The 22,815-nt window shown below is 42.7% G+C and overlaps 1 protein-coding gene across 5 annotated transcripts in view; it reads right to left on the minus strand.

Annotated features, from left to right (window-relative positions):
• Nucleotides 1-22,815, minus strand: part of tbxa2r (thromboxane A2 receptor) — a 52,866-nt gene that overhangs the window by 12,106 nt on the left and 17,945 nt on the right. For all 5 annotated transcript variants that reach the window (XM_063032698.1, XM_063032701.1, XM_063032700.1 and 2 more), the window contains one exon: nt 276-1,111. In XM_063032698.1, coding sequence (XP_062888768.1) covers nt 276-1,067 — 792 coding nt within the window. In that variant the 5' untranslated portion in view covers nt 1,068-1,111. The remainder of the gene's footprint in view (nt 1-275; nt 1,112-22,815) is intronic.

Consider the following 22,815-nt stretch of genomic DNA (forward strand, 5'->3'; position numbering starts at 1 on the left):
GGGTATTAAACTTGAACCTGAACAGATGATTGTAAAGGCCAAGTCACTGGCTATATTTAAAATGGAGGTTGATAGGTCCTTGATTGGTAAGGTTGTGAAAGGTTACAGGGAGAGGGCAGGAGAATGGGGTTGAGAGGGATAATAAATCGGCCATGATGGAATAGCAGAGCAGACTCGATAGGCCGAATGGCCTATTTCTGCTCCAATGTCTTACGGTCATAATGTATCCAGTAATTAACGGTTTTACAACAGAGACCTAATTAATTAATACGTACCAATAATGGAGCCCAGCACACTGTGGCAATTATCATTATACCCACGAGCTGGACCATCATTTCTACTTCGTGATCTCTCCTCCTTTCAACGCTCAGCCTCTTGAAGCAAACTTTTAAGAGTGTAACCACGCTGATTGTATTCAGGAAAACAGACAGTATGAGAGATAACAATCCCACGCTAGAGAACACCATTGAAAATGCAGCATCACTTGTGCTGTTTATCATGTTGAAGAAACACCAGGAATTGGGCCACTGACGCGTGTAATGTCCAAAGCCGCAGATAGGGAAGAGCCCGATGCTGGAGGCAAACAGCCAAATGAGGAAGACGGTGCACCAAGCACGACGTTTCGAGGCGTTGGTAGAGCGCAGGAACGGCTTGTTGATTCCTAGGAAACGCTCCACAGCCATGGTGGCTCCCAGCAGCAGAGGAGTGAGTCCAAAAAACACCATGGAAAATCCCAAAAATCTGCAGAGGTGGTTGTTGGGGTCAACTTTCTCCCAGCTGAATTTAGTGTGATGATAAGTCACGACGATCAACGCTGTTGTACCAAGGCCTAAGAAGTCTGTCAACACCAGGCCACAGAGGAAAATCAAGAAGGAGGAGCGAGACCTACTCCGAGCCTTCCTGTAAGCGCTGACTAGCACCGCCAATGCAATCAGGTTAGACAGGACCCCGGCAGCGGCAAATATAGTTGAAAACCAAGGGGAGGCGTGGGTACCGCAGCTGGAGCTGATGTTTCGGTCCTGCATGGTGGAGTTGCATGCGTGTGACTTCACTGAGGCCTCACTCATGTTTCCGAGTTGTCTTCAGTTCTTACCGTTTACGTTCAGTACTCCTGCAAGAGATCAGAGTAAATTTAGTGTGCATCAGTAATGATATTTGAACTGCAATAACAAAGAAAATAAGAATTAAAACCCAAAGACTGAAACACTAAGACTGAATGAGAAAAATCAATTACTTTTGTCCATTTGTGGGCTCTGCCACTATACGATGAGAAAGGGATGGGGATATTTGGCTGAAGCAGCAGATGGAATTTAATGCAGACAAGTGCTACGTTTTGCACTTTGGTAAGACCAGCTAGGGTAGGTTTACACAGTGAATGGTAGGAAACTGTGAAGTGCAATGGAACAAAGGGATCAGGAAATACAGGTTCATAATTCATTGAAAATGGTGACACAGGTAGAAAGGATCATAAAGAAAGCTTTTGGCACAATGGTCTTCATAAGTCAATGTACTGAGTACAGCAGATGGAATGTTATGTTGAAGTTGTATAAGACTTTGGTGAGGCCTAATTTGGAGTATTGTGTGCAGTTTTGGTCACCTGTCTACAGGAAAGATGATCAATAAGACTGAAAGTAGACAGAGAAAATTTACAAGGATGTTGCCGTGACTTGAGGACCTGAGTTATAGGGAAAGGTTGAATAGGTTAGGACTTTATTCCTTAGAATGTAGAAGATTGAGAGGGGATTTGATAGAGGCATACAGAATTATGAGGGGTACAGATAGGGTGAATGCAAGCAGGCTTTTTCTATTGAGGTTGAGTGAGACTAGAACTAGAGGTCATGTGTGAAGGGTGAAAGGTGAGAAGCTTAAGGAGAACATGAGGGGAAACTTCACTCAGAGGGTCGTGAGAGTGTGGAACGAGCTACCAGCGTAAGTAGTGCATGTGAGCTCGACTTCAAAATTTAAGAGAAGTTTGGATAGGTACAGTACACGGATGGTAGGGATATGGAGGGCTACGGTCCGGGTGTAGGTTGGTGGGACTAGGCAGTTTAAAATGATTCAGCATGGACTAGATGGGCCAAAGGGCCTGTTTCTGTGGAAGCTTTAAAAATGTATTTATTCAGATACGGCACGGAATAGGCCCTTCGAGCCGCACTATCCAGCAATCCCCGATTTAACCCTCGCCAAATCACAGAACAATTTCGAATGACCAATTAACCTAGCAACCAGTATGTCTCTTGAATGTGGGAGGAAACCCACACGGTCACAAAATCATACAGACAGCAGTGGGTTCAGAAACTCTGAAATGCAGTCCTTGCCTACCTGCTCTGTAACCTTTACACTATATTCTGCACTGCATTGTTATTGTTTTACCTTGTACGGCCTTTTTATTAAAAAGCAAAATTACAAGAGTTTATTCAGACAAACTTTACAACTTACAAAACTTTACAACTCCTCCCTTTGAGGGTCAGACACCCTGAGCCAATAGGCTGGTCCTGGACTTAGTTCCTGGCATAATTTACATATTACTATTTAATTATTTATGGTTTTATTACTATTTATTTATGGTGCAACTGTAACTAAAACCAATTTCCCTTGGGATCAATAAAGTATGACTAAATATACACAATGATCAGAGAATTAAAAAACTGTTAACAATGTCAAATTAAAATATGATTACTATTATCCACAAAACATTTAATTCCCTGGAGGGCTCCTTGTTCCACCTCAATGCTCTGTGTAATGATTTGATCTGTATGAATACAGTAGTATGCAATGGAGCAGCAAATCATAAACACAAAAGATTCTGCAGATGCTGAAAAACTTGACACACACACACACACACACACACACACACACACACAGGGGTAGAGTGCACAAAACGTTCCTGTTCACATGAAATGAGGTGAAGATTTTATTGAAGTAGTAAATAGGTAATACACACAAAATGCTGGAGGAACTCAGCAGGACAGGTCTTTCTAGTCCTAATGAAGTGTCCCGGCCTGAAACGTCAACTGCTTACTCTCTTCCATAGATGCTGCCTGACCTGCCGAGTTCCTCCACCATTTTGTGTGTGTTACTTTGATTTCTAGCATCTGCAGATTTTTCCTGTTTGTGAAATAACTAGGCAAATTGGTTTATTAGTGTCACAAGTACGGAGCTACAGTGAAGAGCTTGATTTTACACGTTACCCATATAGATCACATCATGATATTTGTGCATTGAGCTGGTAGAGAGGAAAGGCAATAACAGAATGCAGATTAAAGTGTCACAGTTACAGGGAAAGTGCAGTACAGGTAGACAATAAGGTACAAGGTTGTAACGAGGTAGATTCTGAGGTCAAAGTTCAAAGTATATTTATTATCAAAGGACAGATATGTCACCATATACCACTCAGAGATTCATTTTCTTCTGGGCATTCACAGTAGATGCAAATAAATACATTGGAATCAGTGAAAAACTGCACACAAAGGCAGACTAAAAAACAATGTGCAAAAGACAAAGTATGCAAATTCAAATAAAAAACATATAGAACATAGAACAGTACAGCACAGTACAGGCCCTTTGGCCCACAATGTTGTGCCGACCCTCAAACCCTGCCTCCCATATAAGCCCTCACCTTAAATTCTTCCATATACCTGTCTAGTAGTCTCTTAAACTTCACTAGTGTATCTGCCTCCACCACTGACTCAGGCAGTGCATTCCACGCACCAACCACTCTCTGAGTAAAAAACCTTCCTCTAATATCCCCCTTGAACTTCCCACCCCTTACCTTAAAGCCATGTCCTCTTGTATTGAGCAGTGGTGCCCTGGGGAAGAGGCGCTGGCTATCCACTCTATCTATTCCTCTTATTATCTTGTACACCTCTATCATGTCTCCTCTCATCCTCCTTCTCTCCAAAGAGTAAAGCCCCAGCTCCCTTAATCTCTGATCATAATCCATACTCTCTAAACCAGGCAGCATCCTGGTAATTCTCCTCTGTACCCTTTCCAATGCTTCCACATCCTTCCTATAGTGAGGTGACCAGAACTGGACACAGTACTCCAAGTGTGGCCTAACCAGAGTTTTATAGAGCTGCATCATTAGATCGCGACTCTTAAACTCTGTCCCTCGACTTATGAAAGCTAACACCCCATAAGCTTTCTTAACTACCCTATCCACCTGTGAGGCAACTTTCAGGGATCTGTGGACATGTACCCCCAGATCCCTCTGCTCCTCCACACTACCAAGTATCCTGCCATTTACTTTGTACTCTACCTTGGAGTTTGTCCTTCCAAAGTGTACCACCTCACACTTCTCCGGGTTGAACTCCATCTGCCACTTCTCAGCCCACTTCTACATCCTATCAATGTCTCTCTGCAATCTTTGACAATCCTCTACACTATCTACAACACCACCAACCTTTGTGTCATCTGCAAACTTGCCAACCCACCCTTCTACCCCCACATCCAGGTCGTTAATAAAAATCATGAAAAGTAGAGGTCCCAGAACAGATCCTTGTGGGACACCACAAGTCACAATCCTCCAATCTGAATGTACTCCCTCCACCACCACCCTCTGCCTTCTGCAGGCAAGCCAATTCTGAATCCACCTGGCGAAACTTCCCTGGATCCCATGCCTTCTAACTTTCTGAATAAGCCTACCGTGTGGAACCTTGTCAAATGCCTTACTAAAATCCATATAGATCACATCCACTGCACTACCCTCATCTATATGCCTCGTCACCTCCTCAAAGAACTCTATCAGGCTTGTTAGACACGATCTGCCCTTCACAAAGCCATGCTGACTGTCCCTGATCAGACCATGATTCTCTAAATGCCCTGAGATCCTATCTCTAAGAATCTTTTCCAACAGCTTTCCCACCACAGATGTAAGGCTCGCTGGTCTATAATTACCCGGACTATCCCTACTACCTTTTTTGAACAAGGGGACAACATTCACCTCCCTTCATTCCTCCAGTACCATTCCCGTGGACAACGAGGACATAAAGATCCTAGCTAGAGGCTCAGCAATCTCTTCTCTCGCCTCATGGAGCAGCCTGGGGAATATTCCGTCAGGCCCTGGGGACTTATCTGTCCTAATGTATTTTAACAACTCCAACACCTCCTCTCCCTTAATATCAACATGCTCTAGAACATCAACCTCACTCATATTGTCCTCACCGTCATCAAGTTCCCTCTCATTAGTGAATACCGAAGAGAAGTATTCATTGAGGACCTCGCTCACTTCCACAGCCTCCAGGCACATCTGCCCACCTTTATCTCTAATCGGTCCTACCTTCACTCCTGTCATCCTTTTTTTCTTCACATAATTGAAAAATACCTTGGGGTTTTCCTTTACCCTACTCGCCAAGGCCTTCTCATGCCCTCTTCTTGTTCTTCTCAGCCCCTTCTTAAACTCCTTTCTTGCTTCCCTATATTCCTCAATAGACCCATCTGATCCTTGCTTCCTAAACCTCATGTATGCTGCCTTCTTCCACCTGACTAGATCTTCCACCTCACTTGTCACCCATGGTTCCTTCACCCTACCATTCTTTATCTTCCTCACCGGGACAAATTTATCCCTAAGATCCTGCAAGAGATCTCTAAACATCGACCACATGTCCATAGTACATTTCCCTGCAAAAACATCATCCCAATTCACACCCGCAAGTTCTATAATAATGATAAATAAATAAATTATAAATAACATGGAGAACATGAGTTGTAGAGTCCCTGAGAGTGAGTTTAGTGGTCAGTTCAGTGATGGGGCAAGTGAAGTTATCCACACTGGTTCAAGAGCCTGGGGGTTGAGGGGTAATAACTGTTCCTGAACCTGGTGGGGTGGGACCTAAGGCTTCTGTCCCTCCTTCCTGATGGCAGCAGCAAGAAGACAGCCGGGCCTGCATGGTGGAGGCTCTTAATGATGGACGCTGCTTGCTTGTGGCAGCACTGCACCAGAGAGCCATTCAGTAGTCTTATACAGCTTTATAATCGGCTTTTAAATAGTGAAGGTGAACCTGAGAGCAGGTCGAAGCTCTCCAGTTTGGCACCTATGGGGCTCGATTAGTGCAGGACCATGAAGATGCCCCTTGATCACCTTCTTCTGAGCAGGAGAACTGCTGAAGTATTAACACTCCCTGGGTCATGTGAGGGTTCCAAAAACTGTACCCGAATACGAACTCTCCCTAAATTAGAAACAGGGTTGTCTGAGACTGCAGGAGTTGCCCTGGAAGTTTAATTAGCTAGAGAGTAGTGCAGAATTATTTATTTTACTTAGAGATACAGCACAGAACAGGCCCTCCTGGAACAACAAGCCGCGCTGCCCAGCAACCCACCCTATTTAACCCCAGCCTAATTACAGGACAATTTACAACATCCAATTAACCTACTAACTGGCACGCCTGTGGACTGTGGGAGGAAACCGGTGCCCCCGGAGGAAATCCACGCGGTTCTCAAGGAGAATGTACAAAATCCTTACGGGCGGCGCCGGAACTGAACTCCGGAACACCCTGCACTGTAATAGCGTCATGCTAACCACTACGCTATGCTACTGTGGCGCCCGGATCTTAGGGGATCGTTTATCTTGTTTTCAATTAGTTAATTGGTAAAGATCTGAACTAAAGATTCAAAACATGGGCATATACGTTCCTGGACTAGAGATCTCAACCTCTCCATCATATGTTATGACCATCAAAACATGGAGGCACCTTCACAAACTCTCACGGCCCCCGATGACCCTGTGATTTCAGTCTATGAGGCCGATACGAGAGCATCCTTCAGGAGGCTGAACCCAGGGGAAGCACCCAGCCTGGAGGGAGTAGCTGGACAAGTACTACAGACCCATACTGATCAACTAGCTGGAATGTTCATTGAGATCTTTAACCTCTCACTTCGGCAGTCTGAGGTACAGTACTCACTGGCTTCAAGCAGACTTCAATCATGCAGGTGTAGAAGATGGTGATCTGCCTCAATGTCTATTGTCCATTAGCACTTATGCCCACTGTGATGAAGTGCTTTGACAGGTTGGTGATGAAACAAATTAACTCCTGCCTGGATCCACTCCAATTTGCCTACAACACGTCAACAGCAGATGCTATTTCATTGTCAACCCTACAACATCTGGACAGTAAACATGCATACATCAGTATGTTCTTTATTGGCTACAGCTCATCATTAAATACCATCATTCCCTCAAAACTAATCAAGCTTCAGGACCATGGCCTCCTACACCTTATGCAACTGGATTCTCGATTTGCAAACCCCATTCAGTTCGGGCTGGCAACAACATCTCCTCGACAATCACCATTAACACAGGTGCACCACAAAGCTATGTGCTTAGCCCGCAGCTCAACTCTTTACACTTGTAACTGTGAGGCTAAGCACGGCTCCAGTGCCAGATTTAAGTTCACTAGCAACACTAAGGCCATTGGGTGTATCAAAGGTGGTGATGAATCAGCTTATAGGAGGGAGATTGAAAATCTGGCTGAGTGGTGTCACAACAACAACCTCTCACTCAATGTCAGCAAGACCGAGGAGCGGATTATTGACTTTATCAGGAGGAATCTGGATGTTCATGAACCAGTCCTTATCAGGGGATCAGAGGTGGAGAGGCCCAACAACTTTAAATTACTTTGTGTTATCATTTCAGAGGATCTGTCCTGGGCCCAGCATAAAGTGCCATTACAAAGAAAGCACGGCAGTACCTCTACTTCCTTAGAAGCTTGAAAATATTCAGCACATTATCTAAAACTTTGACAAACTTCTATAGATACGCGGTGGAGAGTATATTGACAGGTTGCATCATGGTGTTGTATGGAAACACCAATGCCCTTGAATGGAAAAGCCAGCAAAAAGTAGTGGATACGGCCCAGTTCACAACGGGTAAAACCCTCCACGCCGCTGAGCACATCTACATGGGGTGCTGTCACAGGAAGGCAGCATCCATCAGCAAGGATCCCAGCATCCCATGCTCTCTTCTTGCTGCTGCCATCAGGAAGAAGGTGTAAGAGCCTCAGGACCCACTCTATCAGGTTCAGGAAGTTATTACCCCTTAATCATCAGGCTCTTGAACTAGCGGGGATAACCTCACCTAACTTCACTCAACCCAACACAGAACTGTTCCCACAACCAATGGACTCACTTTCAAGGACTCTTCATATCATGCTCTCTATATTTATTGCTTATTTATTATTATTTTTATTTATTTAAAAGACCTAGTGCGTGATTACTGAGAAGACAAGTGGTCACCCAGTGGGACAGCTACAAGAACTGAGCCACTGATATACACAGTGGATGTTGGAGATCAGACGTGGAGACTTTATGTGGACCAGATACTGGATGCTCAATCGAAGAACACACCTGAATTGACTGCATCCAACGAGATGGACAGTCACTGGGCTTACCTCTCAGGGATGATACCACTGACAGCAATGTGACAGCAGAAATTGACAACATTGTCTTAGACAAGTCACCTGCCAAACCCAATGCCACTCCACAGTCCAGAGGCACTATCCTGAAAGAAACAGCGCCACCCAAAAGACTGAACTTTTACAACTGTAAAGTTAGTTATGGACTTAATTGTGAAAGCGTGCTTATTTGGAATGTGGGTTTATGAAAAGGAACATTTCACGTTGCATTAATCTAAAGGGGGAGATTAATGCTCTCTCCCTCCCTCCCTCTCTTTCCCATGCGTGCTTTTATTTAATTGATATGTACTTGTGCACAGACACAACAGTTCTCAACCTTTTTTTTATGCCATGGACCTTGCCCATTAACTGGGGTCTGCAAACCCCAGGTTGGGAAACCCTGATCTCAAACAAAATTAATTACAATTCCAAATATTTAATGCCTATCACAATTGTAATTCTCCACTACATTGTAAACTGGACCAGAGAGAAGGTCTGGTGCATGATTAACAAGTAATCCATTGATTCAGATGTATATTTGAGTACTTGGAGTACTGTGCTCAGTTCTGGTTGCCTCACTACAGGAAGGACGTGGAAACCATAGAAAGGGTGCAGAGGAGATTTACAAGGATGTTGCCTGGATTGGGGAGCATGCCTTATGAAAACAGGTTGAGTGAACTCGGCCTTTTCTCCTTGGAGTAACGGAGGACAAGAGGTGACCTGATAGAGGTGTACAAGATGATGAGAGGCATTGATCGTGTGGATAGTCAGAGGCTTCTTCCCAGGGCTGAAATGGTTGCCACAAGAGGACACAGGTTTAAGAAGAAGAAGAAGAAGAATATCTTTATTGTCATTGTTGTGGAGCAATGAAACACAGTTTAGCAGCTCAATGTTTTGCAGCATGACAAAGAATATATACATAAAATAAACTCTAAAACCTCAGGAGTACAATCCAAAATTAATAATATATGGATGGGGGGGTGGGTAGGACTATTGCACACCTGCCATTCCTGGAGGTGTGATGCATTTAGCTGCCGCCGTCTTAGGAGGGGGACAGGAGAAGGGAAGGGGGTGTTATACATTTCACTGCTTGTGGGTAGAAGCTGTTAAGGAGTCTCTTTGTTTTCGTCCTTAATGCTCTGTATCTCTTCCCAGAAGGTAGAGGGGAAAACAGGAGATGTCCAGGAGCAGTGGGATCCTTTAAGGTGCTGGGGAGTAGGTACAGAGGAGGTGTCAGGGGGTTAAGTTTTTTTTTAAACACAGAGAGTGGTGTTTGCGTGGAGTGGGCTGCTGGCAACGGTGGTGGAGGCGGATACGATAGGGTCTTTTAAAAGCCTTTTGGATAGGTACATGGAGCTTAGAAAAATAGAGGGCTATGGGTAAGCCTAGTAATTTCTAAGGTAGGGACATGTTCGGCACAACTCTGGGGGCCAAAGGGCCTGTATTGTGCTGTAGGTTTTCTGTGTTTCCGTGTTAACATAAAACTCAAGGCAGAACAGGACTTTGTTGCCTTGTCTATCATTCAGTAGTGTAGCGGTTAACATGATGCTATTACAGCTCTGGGCATCGCAGTTCAGAGTTTAATTTCAATATCATCTGTAAGGAGTCTGTACATCGTCCCTGTGGAATGTATGGGTTTTCTCTGGGTACTCCAGTTTCCTCCCACAGTCCAGAGACATACTGGTTAGTAGGTTAATTGGTAGGTTAGTTGGTAGGTTAATTGGTCATTGTAAATTGTCCCGTGATTAGGCTAGGGTTAAATTGGGGTTTGCTGGGCAGTGTTGCTCGAAAGGCCGGATGGGCCTATTCCACCCTATATCTCAAGAAATAAACATTGTAATAAATAAATGAACTAGCCTTTTCCCATAACCCTTGATCCCCATCAAGACCAAACATATGTTATTGCTAGCTGATATGTTTGGTGATTTATTGCAATCCACAGAACCACAGTTCCTTGAAAACAGAAATTCCTTGTTATCTCTGTCAAGATACTTGGACGGTAACTGAACAGTTCTGGAAATTGACATCTGTCCTGTTGTACAGAAGATAGTAACCCACACTCCTTACTCCGTGTCATGGAACTAGACAGAATGGAACCTGCTGGTGGAATAATTTAAACTATACGAGACATTATTCATTGACTTTGCAAGGAGGATAAAAAGAATGATGCTCAGAATGATCAAGCCAGCAAACCCACTTGGATAGTCTTTAACACTGTCACTTTTAAGAGCAATCTATAAACTTAAAAGGATTTCCACCCTCTGATAAATGCAGCTCCTGATATGTTGATGAGGGCTGAAAGCTCAATATCCTTGTCTAAATCAAAAGGCAGCTTTGTACCATGAGACTAACTTCATTTTAAACAAGATGCTTTTCCTAATTTGGACTTTCTAGACCTTGAACTTTTTACGGACTTTTCATTATTGTTTGGCACAGCTGACTGTTTTGATCATTTGAAGAGAGATAGAGACCATTTTCATTTGGTCTCAATAAATTGAAAATTATACAAATACACTGAAGTTCAAAGTAAATTTATTTTCAAAGTACATATATGTCATCATATATAAGCCTAAGATTCATTTTCTTGCAGGCATAGACAATAAAAACAAAAAAAGCACTATAGAATGAACAAAACACTACCCAACAAGGTGGACAAACACCAATGTGCAAAAGGTAACAAACTGTGTAATTACAAAAAAAGAGGAAATAATAATATTTCTGCAACAGAAAATCAGAAATATATCATGTTATATTGACCACCAAAAGGGATTTAATTCTGTCCCATATTCATGATTAGTAGAAGCTCTTAGTATATATAAACTATATCCAATACTGTGAAATTCTGATGAAGCATGGGCATACTATAATCACCCCTTCTATTAACAACTAAAAAAAGAACAGCCACCATTATCAAAATTAACTGGGGCATTTTCCAGTGGGACTCACTAAACCCATGACTATTCTGTCTAGCTTTAAACCCGCTCTCTACTGATTAGGAAGAAAATAGGGGGGTAGAAAATCAGAGATAACCAAACTAATTATACTTTGACACACCTAGAAATGGACTACTTGAAATTATATACTCCTTCATCAGTAAAGCAAAAGCAGTTAATTCAAATAATAGAACTATACAACCGATGAATAAGTCTGAAACTTGTATCTGGGATGTCAACAAGCAACAAAAATAGATCATAATGTGATAAAGATTAAACTTTCAACTGAATTTACTTCAAGATTTAAGAAAATCTACCAAACAGAGCTCAATAGTAAAAATATAACAAAGGCCATAAACACTTGCTATACTGACATTAACGTATTCATTCGGCATCTTATCTTGGTCCAAAACAGAGCTGGAAAATTCACAAAGAAAAATAAGAACGGATATGACAAATTTTAGAAAACACTATGTACACTCAAACGCTCTTAGATTAACACTACCAAGGACAGAAAGCAGAAAAGCAATAACAAACATAAATAGCAGTTAGATAAAATTTCTGACGATATATTTTCATCAATGAAAACAGGATTCAGCACTCCATGCGACCATACCAATTCTGATAAGCACAATCCAGAAAAATGAAGAAATTATCACTGCAGAAGGAAAAGTTAACCAATGGAGGAGCATGACCTTCGAACCCCTTGATCTGAGCAGACTAGGTCGACAAGGAAGCATCGAGTGTTTGGCTCAGAGTTAAAGACCTCTTCCCAGAAACAGAGCGGTCCCTTGTGGCAATACAGGAGCAAGTGGTAACACAAACATGTATCAAAAATACATAACAAAAGACCAATTAAGGTGATAAATGCGGATTCACCTGACAACTGGCTGAACTGTTTATTCTACACTTCCCTCCTTAAATCTGGCTTCAGGAGGTCTCTGCGAGATCTCAGATTCTTGCTCATGAACAGCATTGCAGGTGTTAGATTTGTCATCACATAAACAGAGTTCCAATACACAAAAAGGAAGTTGTTCACCTTGTGCTGTAGAGAAATGTCCCATAAACAGTCAGAATTCTTCTGATGTGTATTGTGGTCTGTTGTCACTCACAATTTGTTCTGGTAAGCTGCTTCTGGTGAAGGTAGTCTTCAGAGTGGAGACCATCTTTGCTGAGGTGGTTGGCTTCATTGGTATAACCTCCGGCCTCTTCAAATGAGCATCCACAGCAATTAGGAACATGGAGTCCATGAATGGCCCAGCAAAGTCAATATGTACTCTTTGCCATGGTGAAGATGGCCACTCCCATGGGTGTAACAGTGCCAGTGGGAGTGCATTTTGAACATTTTGGTATCCCAAACAGCTTTTGGCCAAGTCTTTGATCTGTTTATCTATTCCCTTCTCAAACACCTTCTCATCAGCATTAAGCAGCTGTGCCAGTCTCTGGTTAGCGTTACCATTTGGGCAGCCGTTGCCAGTTGATGTCACACTGAGAGCTTTGATTGAGTACCAGTCTAGTTGGATTTTTCACAATCATTCATGTCCGAAATGTGCTGACACTCCACCTTTCAATACATAAAACTAACTATTGCCTCCATACGTCACAGTTTTTTCATTTGCCTTTGGGAAATACCTCTTTGCCTGTGTAAGTCTGTAGTATCATTGAGGTCTTTTCTAATGGTGTCTTCGAAAACAGACTGTTGTGATCAGCCTCTGGAATTATGGACAAAGCTGACCCTGTGTCCAGTTCCATTTTCAGTTTTACACCAGCCACACCTATTGTGATCCAGATGATCTTGTGACCTGCTGCAGGAGTACTATGCAGTTCTAGACATGATAGTTCACCTTTGTCAGACTCTAATTTGTCTGATTCTATTTTACATTCGGTAACTTTATGTATTTGCTTAGTTTTGTGTTTGAGACTTTTCATTCAGTTGTGCTTTTTATCTGCCTTGCACACTCTCTCTATGTGACCCTGTCTGTGACACTTCCTGCAGACTTTTCTTTGAACCAACAGTCATTTGCACCATGGGAGGATTTGCCACATCGATAACATTTTTGGCTTTTTGCACCATTCAGGGACCCTTTGTGTATTTCACATTCTAACCTTGTTTTCTGTAGTTCTGCTGCAGTCTCTACCCATTTTGCAATGGTCAATTCTCGTTCTAAGGTTAGGTCTCTTTTGGCCAATAGCCTCATTTGAGTGCTTTGACTATGCATGCCACATACAAGCCTACCCCTTAATGCACCAGAAAGTCCATCTCTCTAGTTATTGTACTGGGAAAATGTGTTGCAGTTTGCAATGTTTTCAGAAAGGCTTTCATCTTTTGACTGGATCCTTTTGTAAAATCTAAGTCTCTCAGCTATTGCCAGCAGTTTAGGGCTCAAATGATTATGTAAAATTGTAGGAGTTTTGTTGAATGTCTTGCTTGCTGGCTTTGCAGGGTTTTACTAGGTTGCAAAAGAGACAGTACGTTGTTGCACCCGTTAAGCTAACAAGCACAGGGGCTTCCTTCTGCTCCTCTACATTATTCACATTACAATACAGTTCCACCCTCTCGATATATGACTCCCAGCCTTCATTAGCACTATCAAATTTGTCATCGTTCCTGACTGAAGCCATCGGCACATTATTTTCACTTTAAGTTCAGCGAGTCTTTCACCATTGCTCGCACGTTCGTTAGTGTCCATGACAGCCTTCTCTGTACTGTATAACTCTTGCTGTTTCATCCCGTAATTGTGCTGCAACTGTCGGTACAGTTCAAGGTATTTTCTGACATTCAGATTCATACTCATCGCCAATTTGTTGTGTATGTGCACAACTAGATGTCAATTTGAATAAAAGCTCACACGCGTGAGACGGCTTAAACTGGTGTATTGAGATTGCAGCAGAGAGAGAGGGAACAATGTGCATGCGTAGATAACAGACCATTACGTAATGCTAAGGGGGGGGGGTCGTCTTTACTCCAAAAGAAATAGTTCCGTAGGAAGAAGCCCTGTTTTAGATAAGCAAATGATCTAGAATTGGTGGAACGGACTCAGCACTTAAAAAGGGAGCTGGATAAATAGTGAGGAAGGAATGAGTTTAGGGCTGTACAGAAGGAACAGGACATTGTGATCACTGTGACTATTCTTTTCCAGAATCAGCACGGTCTTAATTCCAAAGGCTTCTGTCCAATACCACAACATTATGAAAGGCAGATGAAGAAGAGTTTATAAATCTTGAAAATTTAAAGATTAGTGATTAACCTGACTGTTCGTACAGATCAAATCATTACACATGGTGCGATGAGGTAGAACAAGGTAAAAACCATAACAATGCAGAATAAAGTGTAACAGCTGCGGAGAAAGTGCAGTGCAGATAAATGATAAAGTACAAGATGGCTTGTGAGGGCAAGAGTGTATCTTATCACATCAGGAACCATTTAATATTCTTACCACAGCCGGCCTTGAGCCAGGCCTTTGTGGTTCACTGCATTTAATGTCATCTACACTGCAAGATCATGAAGCAGTAGATTATGAGGACAAGAGTCCATCTTATCAGAGAAGAGGTCCATTCAACATGAGTGAGCGTGTGTACAAAACCCATAGCCAGCAACACAACACAAAATGCCGGAGGAGCTCAGCAGGTTAGGCAGCATGTATGGAAATGAATAAACAGTCAGCTTTTGAGGCTGAGACCCTTCTTCAGGACAGGAAAGGAAGGGGGAAGATGCCAGAATAAAAGGGTGGGGAGAGGGGAAGGAGGACAGCTGGGTGCTAGGCGGTTGGGAAAGGTAAAGGGCTGGAAAAGAAGGAATCTGACTGGAGAGGAGGGTGGACCATGGGAGAAAGAAAGGGAAGGAGGAGGGGTCCCAGGGGGAAGTGATAGGCAGGTGAGAAGAGGTAAAAGGCCAAGTGGGCAAATCAGAAGGAGAAATCGACATTTATGCCATCAGATTGGAGGCTACTCAGATGGAGGCTGGCCCCATCTTGGCATAACAGGAGGCCATGGACTGACAGGTCAGAATGGGAATGGGAATCAGAATTAAAATGTTTGGCCACCCGGAAGTTCTGCTTTTGGCAGATGGAGTGCCCCCTCCCCATGATCTGCACTGTTATGGTCATAGTTTGAACTTTGGATGAATTGGGCTGAAAGGCCTTTTTCCTACATGGGAACAGGCCCTTCAGCCCAACTCATCCATACTGACCGAGAGGCCAAACCTAAGGTAGCCACCTTTGCCTGCATTCGGCTCGTACTCCTTTAACGCTCTACCATACAAGAGGTAGAAACATTACTCCGCAGAAGCTTGTAATCTAATGGATAGAACATAGATCATTACAGCACAGGAACAGGCCCTTTGGTCCCCAACGTTGTGCTGAATCAACTAAATTAGTAATCAAATGGCTAACTAAATTAATCTCTTCTCTCTACACAATATCCTTCCATTTTCCTCACGTTCATCTGAGCGTCTCTTAGAAGTCTCTAATGTATCTGCCTCTACCACTACCCCAGGCATCACAATCCAGGCACCCACCTGGAATTCGTGTGACAACCTTGCCCCTCACATCTCCTTTGAAGTTACCCCCACTCGCTTTAAATACATGACCTCTGGTATTAGACATTTCAAATCTTGGAAAAAGATATTGTCTGTCTATGCCTCTCATAATTTCATAGACCTTTGTCAGATCTCCCCTCCACCGCCAGTACTCAGCAGAAAACAATCCAAGTTTGTCCACCCTCTCGCTGTAGCACAAGACCTCTGACCGAGGCAACATCCTGGTAGACTTCTTCTGTACCCTTTCTTTCTTTTCAACCTTTTTATTGATTTTTAAAAAAAAGTGTGTATACAAACAAGAGGAGAATATCTCTGGTATATATGTCAGTAGCAGTACATACAGAAGGTAAAATAAACAATATCAAAATCACAGAGTGTTGATCTACAAAGTATAAATTTGATATAGAATGTATAATACAGAAAAAAAGAATGTAGTTCATTCTTCTCTTGTCAATTTATGAAGAAAGGAAGGACTATTAGAAATTTTTATATAAAAGCACTATTCTAAACAGAAAAAAAGGACTGGGCAGTCCATCCTGAGAGAAAAACCAAGAGAAGAGAGACTCTGAGTACAAAAATTAGATCATACGAAAATATTGAATAAAATGTCGCCAGATCTCTTCAAATTTAAAGGATGTATCCAATGTCTGACTTCTTATTTTCTCTAGACTTAAACAGGACATGATAGAGGGAAGCCAATAAAAGGCAGTAGGAGGGTTAGGGTCCTTTCTAAAGTCTCGACATCTTTCCTATAATGTGGTGACCAGAACTGTGTGTGCAATACGCCATGTGTGGCCAACTAGAGTTTTATAAAGCTGATGGAGAATCTCCCTCATCTAGCTAAATTACCCAGTTTTCTCCATCTATTATACGGAAATCAACTTATTGTAGAAAATTTAGAAAATTTGGCACATAAATGCTATTTATTGATTGATTGAGATACAGCATGGAATAAGCCCTTCCGGCCCTTTAAGACACGTCGCCCAGCAATCCCCCGATTTAATGATAGCCTAATCATGGCACAATTTACAATGACCAATTACCCTACCAACCGGTACATCTTTGGACTGTGAGAGGAAACCAGAGCAACCGGAGGAAACCCACACAGCCACAAGGAGAACGTACAAACTCCTTACAGACAGTGGCGGGAATTGAACCCAGGTTGCAGATACGGTAAAGCCTTGTGCTAACCACTACATTATGTGCCTGCCGTCGGCTTATTTGGGAGCAACGTGTGCTGGATGGAATGTTTTGTCACCTGGATTATCTATGCCTGAAACAAAATAGAATATGTTGGAAACACTCAATAGGTCAGGCAGCAGGGAGGGAGAGCATACAAACTCCTGACAGACAGTGGCAGGAATGAGAAACAGAGTTATTGTTAAGGATCCCTCTTCACAACTGGGGAAAGAGAGAAAAAAATCTGCTTTAAACTACAGAGAAATTGGGATGGGGTGGCTAGGACAAAGTGTTTATCCTTGATAGGGTGAGACCGGGAATGCAAGAATTTGATGCCCCTTGCCATAAACTCACTGGAGTTTAGAAGAATGAGGAGTCCTCTCGCAGGGTGGTACAGAAGAGTAGAGGTTAGCCTATTGCTTCACGGTGCCAGTCGTACGATCGGGCGTGATTCCTGTCGCTGTCTGTAAGGAGTTAGCACGCTCTCTGCATGACCATGTGGGTTTGCTCTGGGAGCTCCAGATTCCTCCCACTTTCCAAGGATGTACGGGGGTTATGATCAGTAAGTTGTGAGCATGCTCTGTTGGCACTTAAGTGTGGTGCCACTAGCAGGCTGTCCAGCACAATCCTCATTAATTTGATTTAATGCAAATGATGTAGCTCACTGCATGTTTTGATGTACACATGACAAATAAAGCTAATCCTTTTTTACAAATCCTTTTTCATTGAAATTTACAGAAGGCCAGGAGAGAGTGGACGTGGAGAGGACATTTCCAATAGCTGGGGAGTCTAGGATCTGAGGGCACAGCCTCGGAAAAGAAGGAAGTCCATTTAGAACAGAGTTGAGGAAAATTTCTTTAGCCAGAGGGTGGTTAAACTGTGCAATTCATTACCATAGACAGTGATGGAGAACATGTCATTGGGTGTATTTAAATACAGGTTGATTGGCTCTTGATTAGTAAGGACATCATAGATTATGGGGAGGAGGCAGGAGAATAGTTTGAAAGGGAATAGCATTAGCGATGATGAAATGGTGGAACACACTCAATGGTCGTACATCTATTGGTCTTATGGAGTTGCCATGGAAACGAGTTGTTAGATTTGGTTGATGAGTTAATGGGTGTAGTTCCAGAAAGAAATAAAGGGAGCACTAATACCTTTCAAAACTTCAATAGTTCAATGGTTCCATTTAAAATCAGAGTATGTACACAGTATGAAGGTACATTCCCTCCACGCCTCTCTGACGTAGAGGGGAACTGCGTACGAGGCAAGCTACAGCAGTGGTTTTCCATTGCCTTCTGCCAGGTGAGTTTCCAAAGAGATCACCAGCTCATAACCCAGCACGGATGGAAAGTGTGCAGGGGAGCCGGCTGGATTCGAACTCGGGACCTTTTGTCCCAAAGTCCAACACTGATGCCACTACGCCACCAGCCGGGCCCACTGAAATTCTTACTCTTTACAGATGTTCACGAAACAGAAAAAAAACCCCAAAGAATGAATGAAAGAAAAATGTTAGGACCCCGAAGCCCCCCACCTTCCCCTCCTATGCACAAGCAGCAGCAAACCATCAACCCGCCCCCTCCCCTACTTATTCCAGCAGGAAGCATCAGCATTCCCCCTCTCCACCACCACCATCACCCACCAAGCAAAACACCCAGAGACCATGATCTAGGTCCATCAAAAATCTACGGTCCATAGCCCAACATGCCACAGTCACTCTCTCACACTCTCACTCAAGAGGGAAGAGAGAGGTGTCACCCCTTCCACATCAAGGGGAGGAACCAACTGCTTGCTGTTTTGATAACACAGTCTGCAGTGTCACTTTATTTCAAGTTATTCAAAGCGTTCTCCACATTTAGTGTACTGGTCAGCTTCCAATGCAAGGTTCGTATGCAGAGATTTATATGGAAAACCCTTATACTATGCATGCATGATCTTCCTCTCCTAGCTACTGCTATAAGACTCCCTTGTACTTATACATGCAACCTATGTTCCCTCTAAGCTGTGTACATGTGCTTGCGCACACATTTTTCAACCAGCGCTCAAAGGAAATTAATGTGCGCACAAAAGGTTAGTTATCTAAAATAATGTAGTAATTAATAATTATACTTATTGAAAATAATCTTTCAGCTAAATGTTTCTGTTAACTCGTTAGTCAGTTTTTCAAATACCACAATGCACGTCACTAATTTACGTCACCTCGCCATTCCTGTTCCGGTTTGTACAGCTGCATCACGGCGGCAGCCATGTTTGGCGGACAGTGTTCATATCGTAAAGTTAAAGTTTTGCTAAGCCAACAAAGTGAAGAAAACATCACAGTAGATACAAGTTCACTGTTGACTTTTATAAGTAGTCTTTGTGTGCATTTAGAAGAAAGGTTTCCTGAAGATGAGGTACATGAACGGTCAGCTTTTGATTTCTCCGCAATTGCAGATTGTGACTTCACATTTGGCGATGAACAAGTTACTGCCTTATGTCTAAAACATCATGATTTTCTAGCTGAAAATAACTGTAATAGTTAGACAGTGCAATGATTTCAAATTTTCCATGCAAGAAAAAAATAAATCTAAACTAATTTCAAACTTTGCTCAAATGGTGGCATTTGTACTTCAAAATGAACAGTTTTGCAACCTTGCACAGTTGATGGACATTGGGGGAACCTTTCCTGTGTCTAGTGCGGACTGTGAGTGAGGTTTTAGCCTAATGAATCAACTCAAAGACAAGCTGAGAAACCGTTTAGGTGAATGTCATTTGGATATGTTAATAAGAATCAAAAGCTATCAATTGGATGGAAGTTCTATTAGTCTAGATAGAGTTTACAAAGAATAGGTAAATGCCAAAGACAGGAGAGAGAAAAAGTAACTGAGTGACTTAAATAGGTATGTTATTTTGTTGTTATTCTGTGCAGTTTTATGTCAAATATTTTGTAAACCTATATAAACTGTGCCAGGTATGTATTCAGTGCGCACATACTTTGTTCACAGGAAAAATAAATTTGTACAACATAATATTTTTGCGCACACTGACTGCTAAAAATTAGAGGGAACGTTGCATGCAACCATTAATTAAGGATCAGCAACATCATTGGGTTCAGTGATGCCCTCTGTGAGAGAGGTCATCGACTGCCGGCGTTCTCACCAGCGACAGTGTTGATTTGATTCCTGGCAAGAAGAGCAGTACAAAATCATGAAGATTCACACGGATAATCAGAGAGGATTACATTAATGAGTAAAGTTCTTGAACTTCATGGCAGATTGCCAGCCCTGTTAGAGAGCCCAGCACAGAAACAGGCCCTTCAGCCAACCCAGCCAATGTCCAACTATTAGTCTGCCGAGACCAGGGTCGTCAACCTTTTTTCCTCTGGGGGCCGGATTGCGTATTAGTGAGCGGATGGTGGGCTAGATAAATGCCATAAAAAAAACTTGAAATATGGGAATTATCCGTTTAAATACATATAGTTATGTTTTGTTTCAAATTAACGAATAACGCATGCTAGAAAGTCATTTATGCTTAACCAAGGATGCCAATTAGTTATCAAAGAACTCAGTTTAGTTGGAATTTATTTCAATCAAGGCACCTTTTGAATCTATTAAAAGGACAAAGGATCTTTAAACATAAAACATATGAACATGATGCATTGAATGGTGGTAAACTAAGTATACTGTAATAAAAAAGAAAATTTTAATGCAACAGTCGATAAATCAATGTGAAACTTGATGCTGTTTGTTGCTTGAACGCTCTCAATATTGGGCGTCAGACTTGTTGATGCCAAGAGCAAGACATTATCCAGATGGGCGTCAGTCAATCTCGTTCTCAAATGGGTCTTGGTGTGCTTCATTTTTGAAAATAATCGCTCACACAGATAAGTGCTGCCAAACAATGATGCCATCTTTTTTGCATTGTCCACTAAGTTAGGATACTTCCCACTTGGATGAATATATTTTCTATAGAAGTCAAGCACTGACACATATTCAGAATGAAATTTCGATCTCAATATGTCGTCACACTGCATCTCAATCAATTCTATCTGAAAAATTTCTGATGCAGTGTCCACTTCCACATCAAATGGAGTAGCAAACAGCTTGAACTCATTTGCATACAAGCGAAAATCAGCAAAATGAGATGAAAACTCTTTCCTTAATTCTTGGACCATATTCACAAAAATTCCTGGATCTTGTGCTTTACCTTTTTGAAAAGTGGGAAAATGTGCACAATTTCCATTTTGAAGCTGGTGCTCCCACAATTGCAGCTTTCTTTCCACTATGGTGGGTCTCGTAATGTCACCTGATATTTGCCACCTTCTTCACAGCAACATTTTCTAGGCAAATGAGACAAACTGGCTTCCCATCTTGCTCGATGAAGAAGTAATCTAGTGTCCAAGTGTCCTGGAAATTTTGGCACTCAGTGTCTACCTTCCTGCGTTTTCCACTCATTGCCATTGGAATTTTTTTCTTTGATTTTATTTCAAAACGCGAGTTATTCAACAAGTATCGTAGCAAATGTAAATATCTGGATATTTAGCGTGGATTTCTTGTTAAAACACAGTGACGCTGTTTCTGTTTACAAATTTGAACAATCCCATCTGAAACCCTGTGCGTGCACGGAGAGTATCTATTACATATTAGTGTTGGGGCGTGGCCAAGTGGTTAAGGCGTTCGTCTAGTGATCTGAAGGTCGCTAGTTCGAGCCTTGGCTGAGGCAGCGTGTTGCGTCCTTGAGCAAGGCACTCAACCACACATTGCTCTGCAACGACACCGATGCCAAGCTGTATGGGTCCTAATGCCCTTCCCTTGGACAACATCGGTGGCGTGGAGAGGGGAGACTTGTAGCATGGGCAACTGCCGGTCTTCCATACAACCTTGCCCAGGCCTGCGCCCTGGAAACCTTCCAAGGCGCAAATCCATGGTCTCATGACACTAACAAATGCCTATAAAATACATATTAATAAGGTAAACACAAAATAATCTGCAGATGCTGGGGCCAAAGCGACACTCACAACAAGCTGGAGGAACTCAGCAGGTTGGGCAGCATCTGTGGAAAAGATCGGTCGACGTTTTGGGCCGGAACCAACGAAGGGTTCCGGCCTGAAACGTCAACCGATCTTTTCCACGGATGCTGTCCGACCTGCTGAGTATTAATAAGGTAGTCTGCCTTCCCGTCATTCGTATATGCCAGTGTTTGGTTTGGAACAAATGGAACCTGGGGCCAGTGTAACAAGACACTGTGCATGTCCATCAGAGTGGTCGCGTGCAACACTCAGAATAAGGAAAAATCGCTCGCGGCCCAGTCAAAATACCTTCACGGGCCGGATCTGGCCCGCGGGCCGTAGGTTGCCTACCCCTGGCCTAGACCCATCAACTTGCGCTTGGACCATAGCCCTCTACACCCCTCCTATCCCCTCATTCTCCTACACTCTGGGATTCAAGATTCAAAATTGTTTAATGTCACAGAACATAGAACATAAAACATAAACAGTACAGTACAGAACAGGCCATTCCACCCACAATGTTATGCTGAACCAGCTAAAAAGCAAATCAAAAAACACCTGAGAACTAATTCCTCCTACCTACACAATGTCCATATCCCTCCATCTTTCTCATATTAATGTGCCTATCTAATGTATTTGCCTCTACCACCATATCAGGCATCCATCACTCTGAGTGAAAAAGAAACTTACCCCTCACATCCTCTTTGAACACACCCCCCCTCACCTTCAATGCATGCCGTCTGGTATTAGACATTTCAACTCTGGGAAAAAGATACCCTCTGCCTACTTTAA

Source organism: Mobula hypostoma, chromosome 24 (assembly GCF_963921235.1).
Source record: "Mobula hypostoma chromosome 24, sMobHyp1.1, whole genome shotgun sequence".
NCBI classification, from domain to species: domain Eukaryota; kingdom Metazoa; phylum Chordata; class Chondrichthyes; order Myliobatiformes; family Myliobatidae; genus Mobula; species Mobula hypostoma.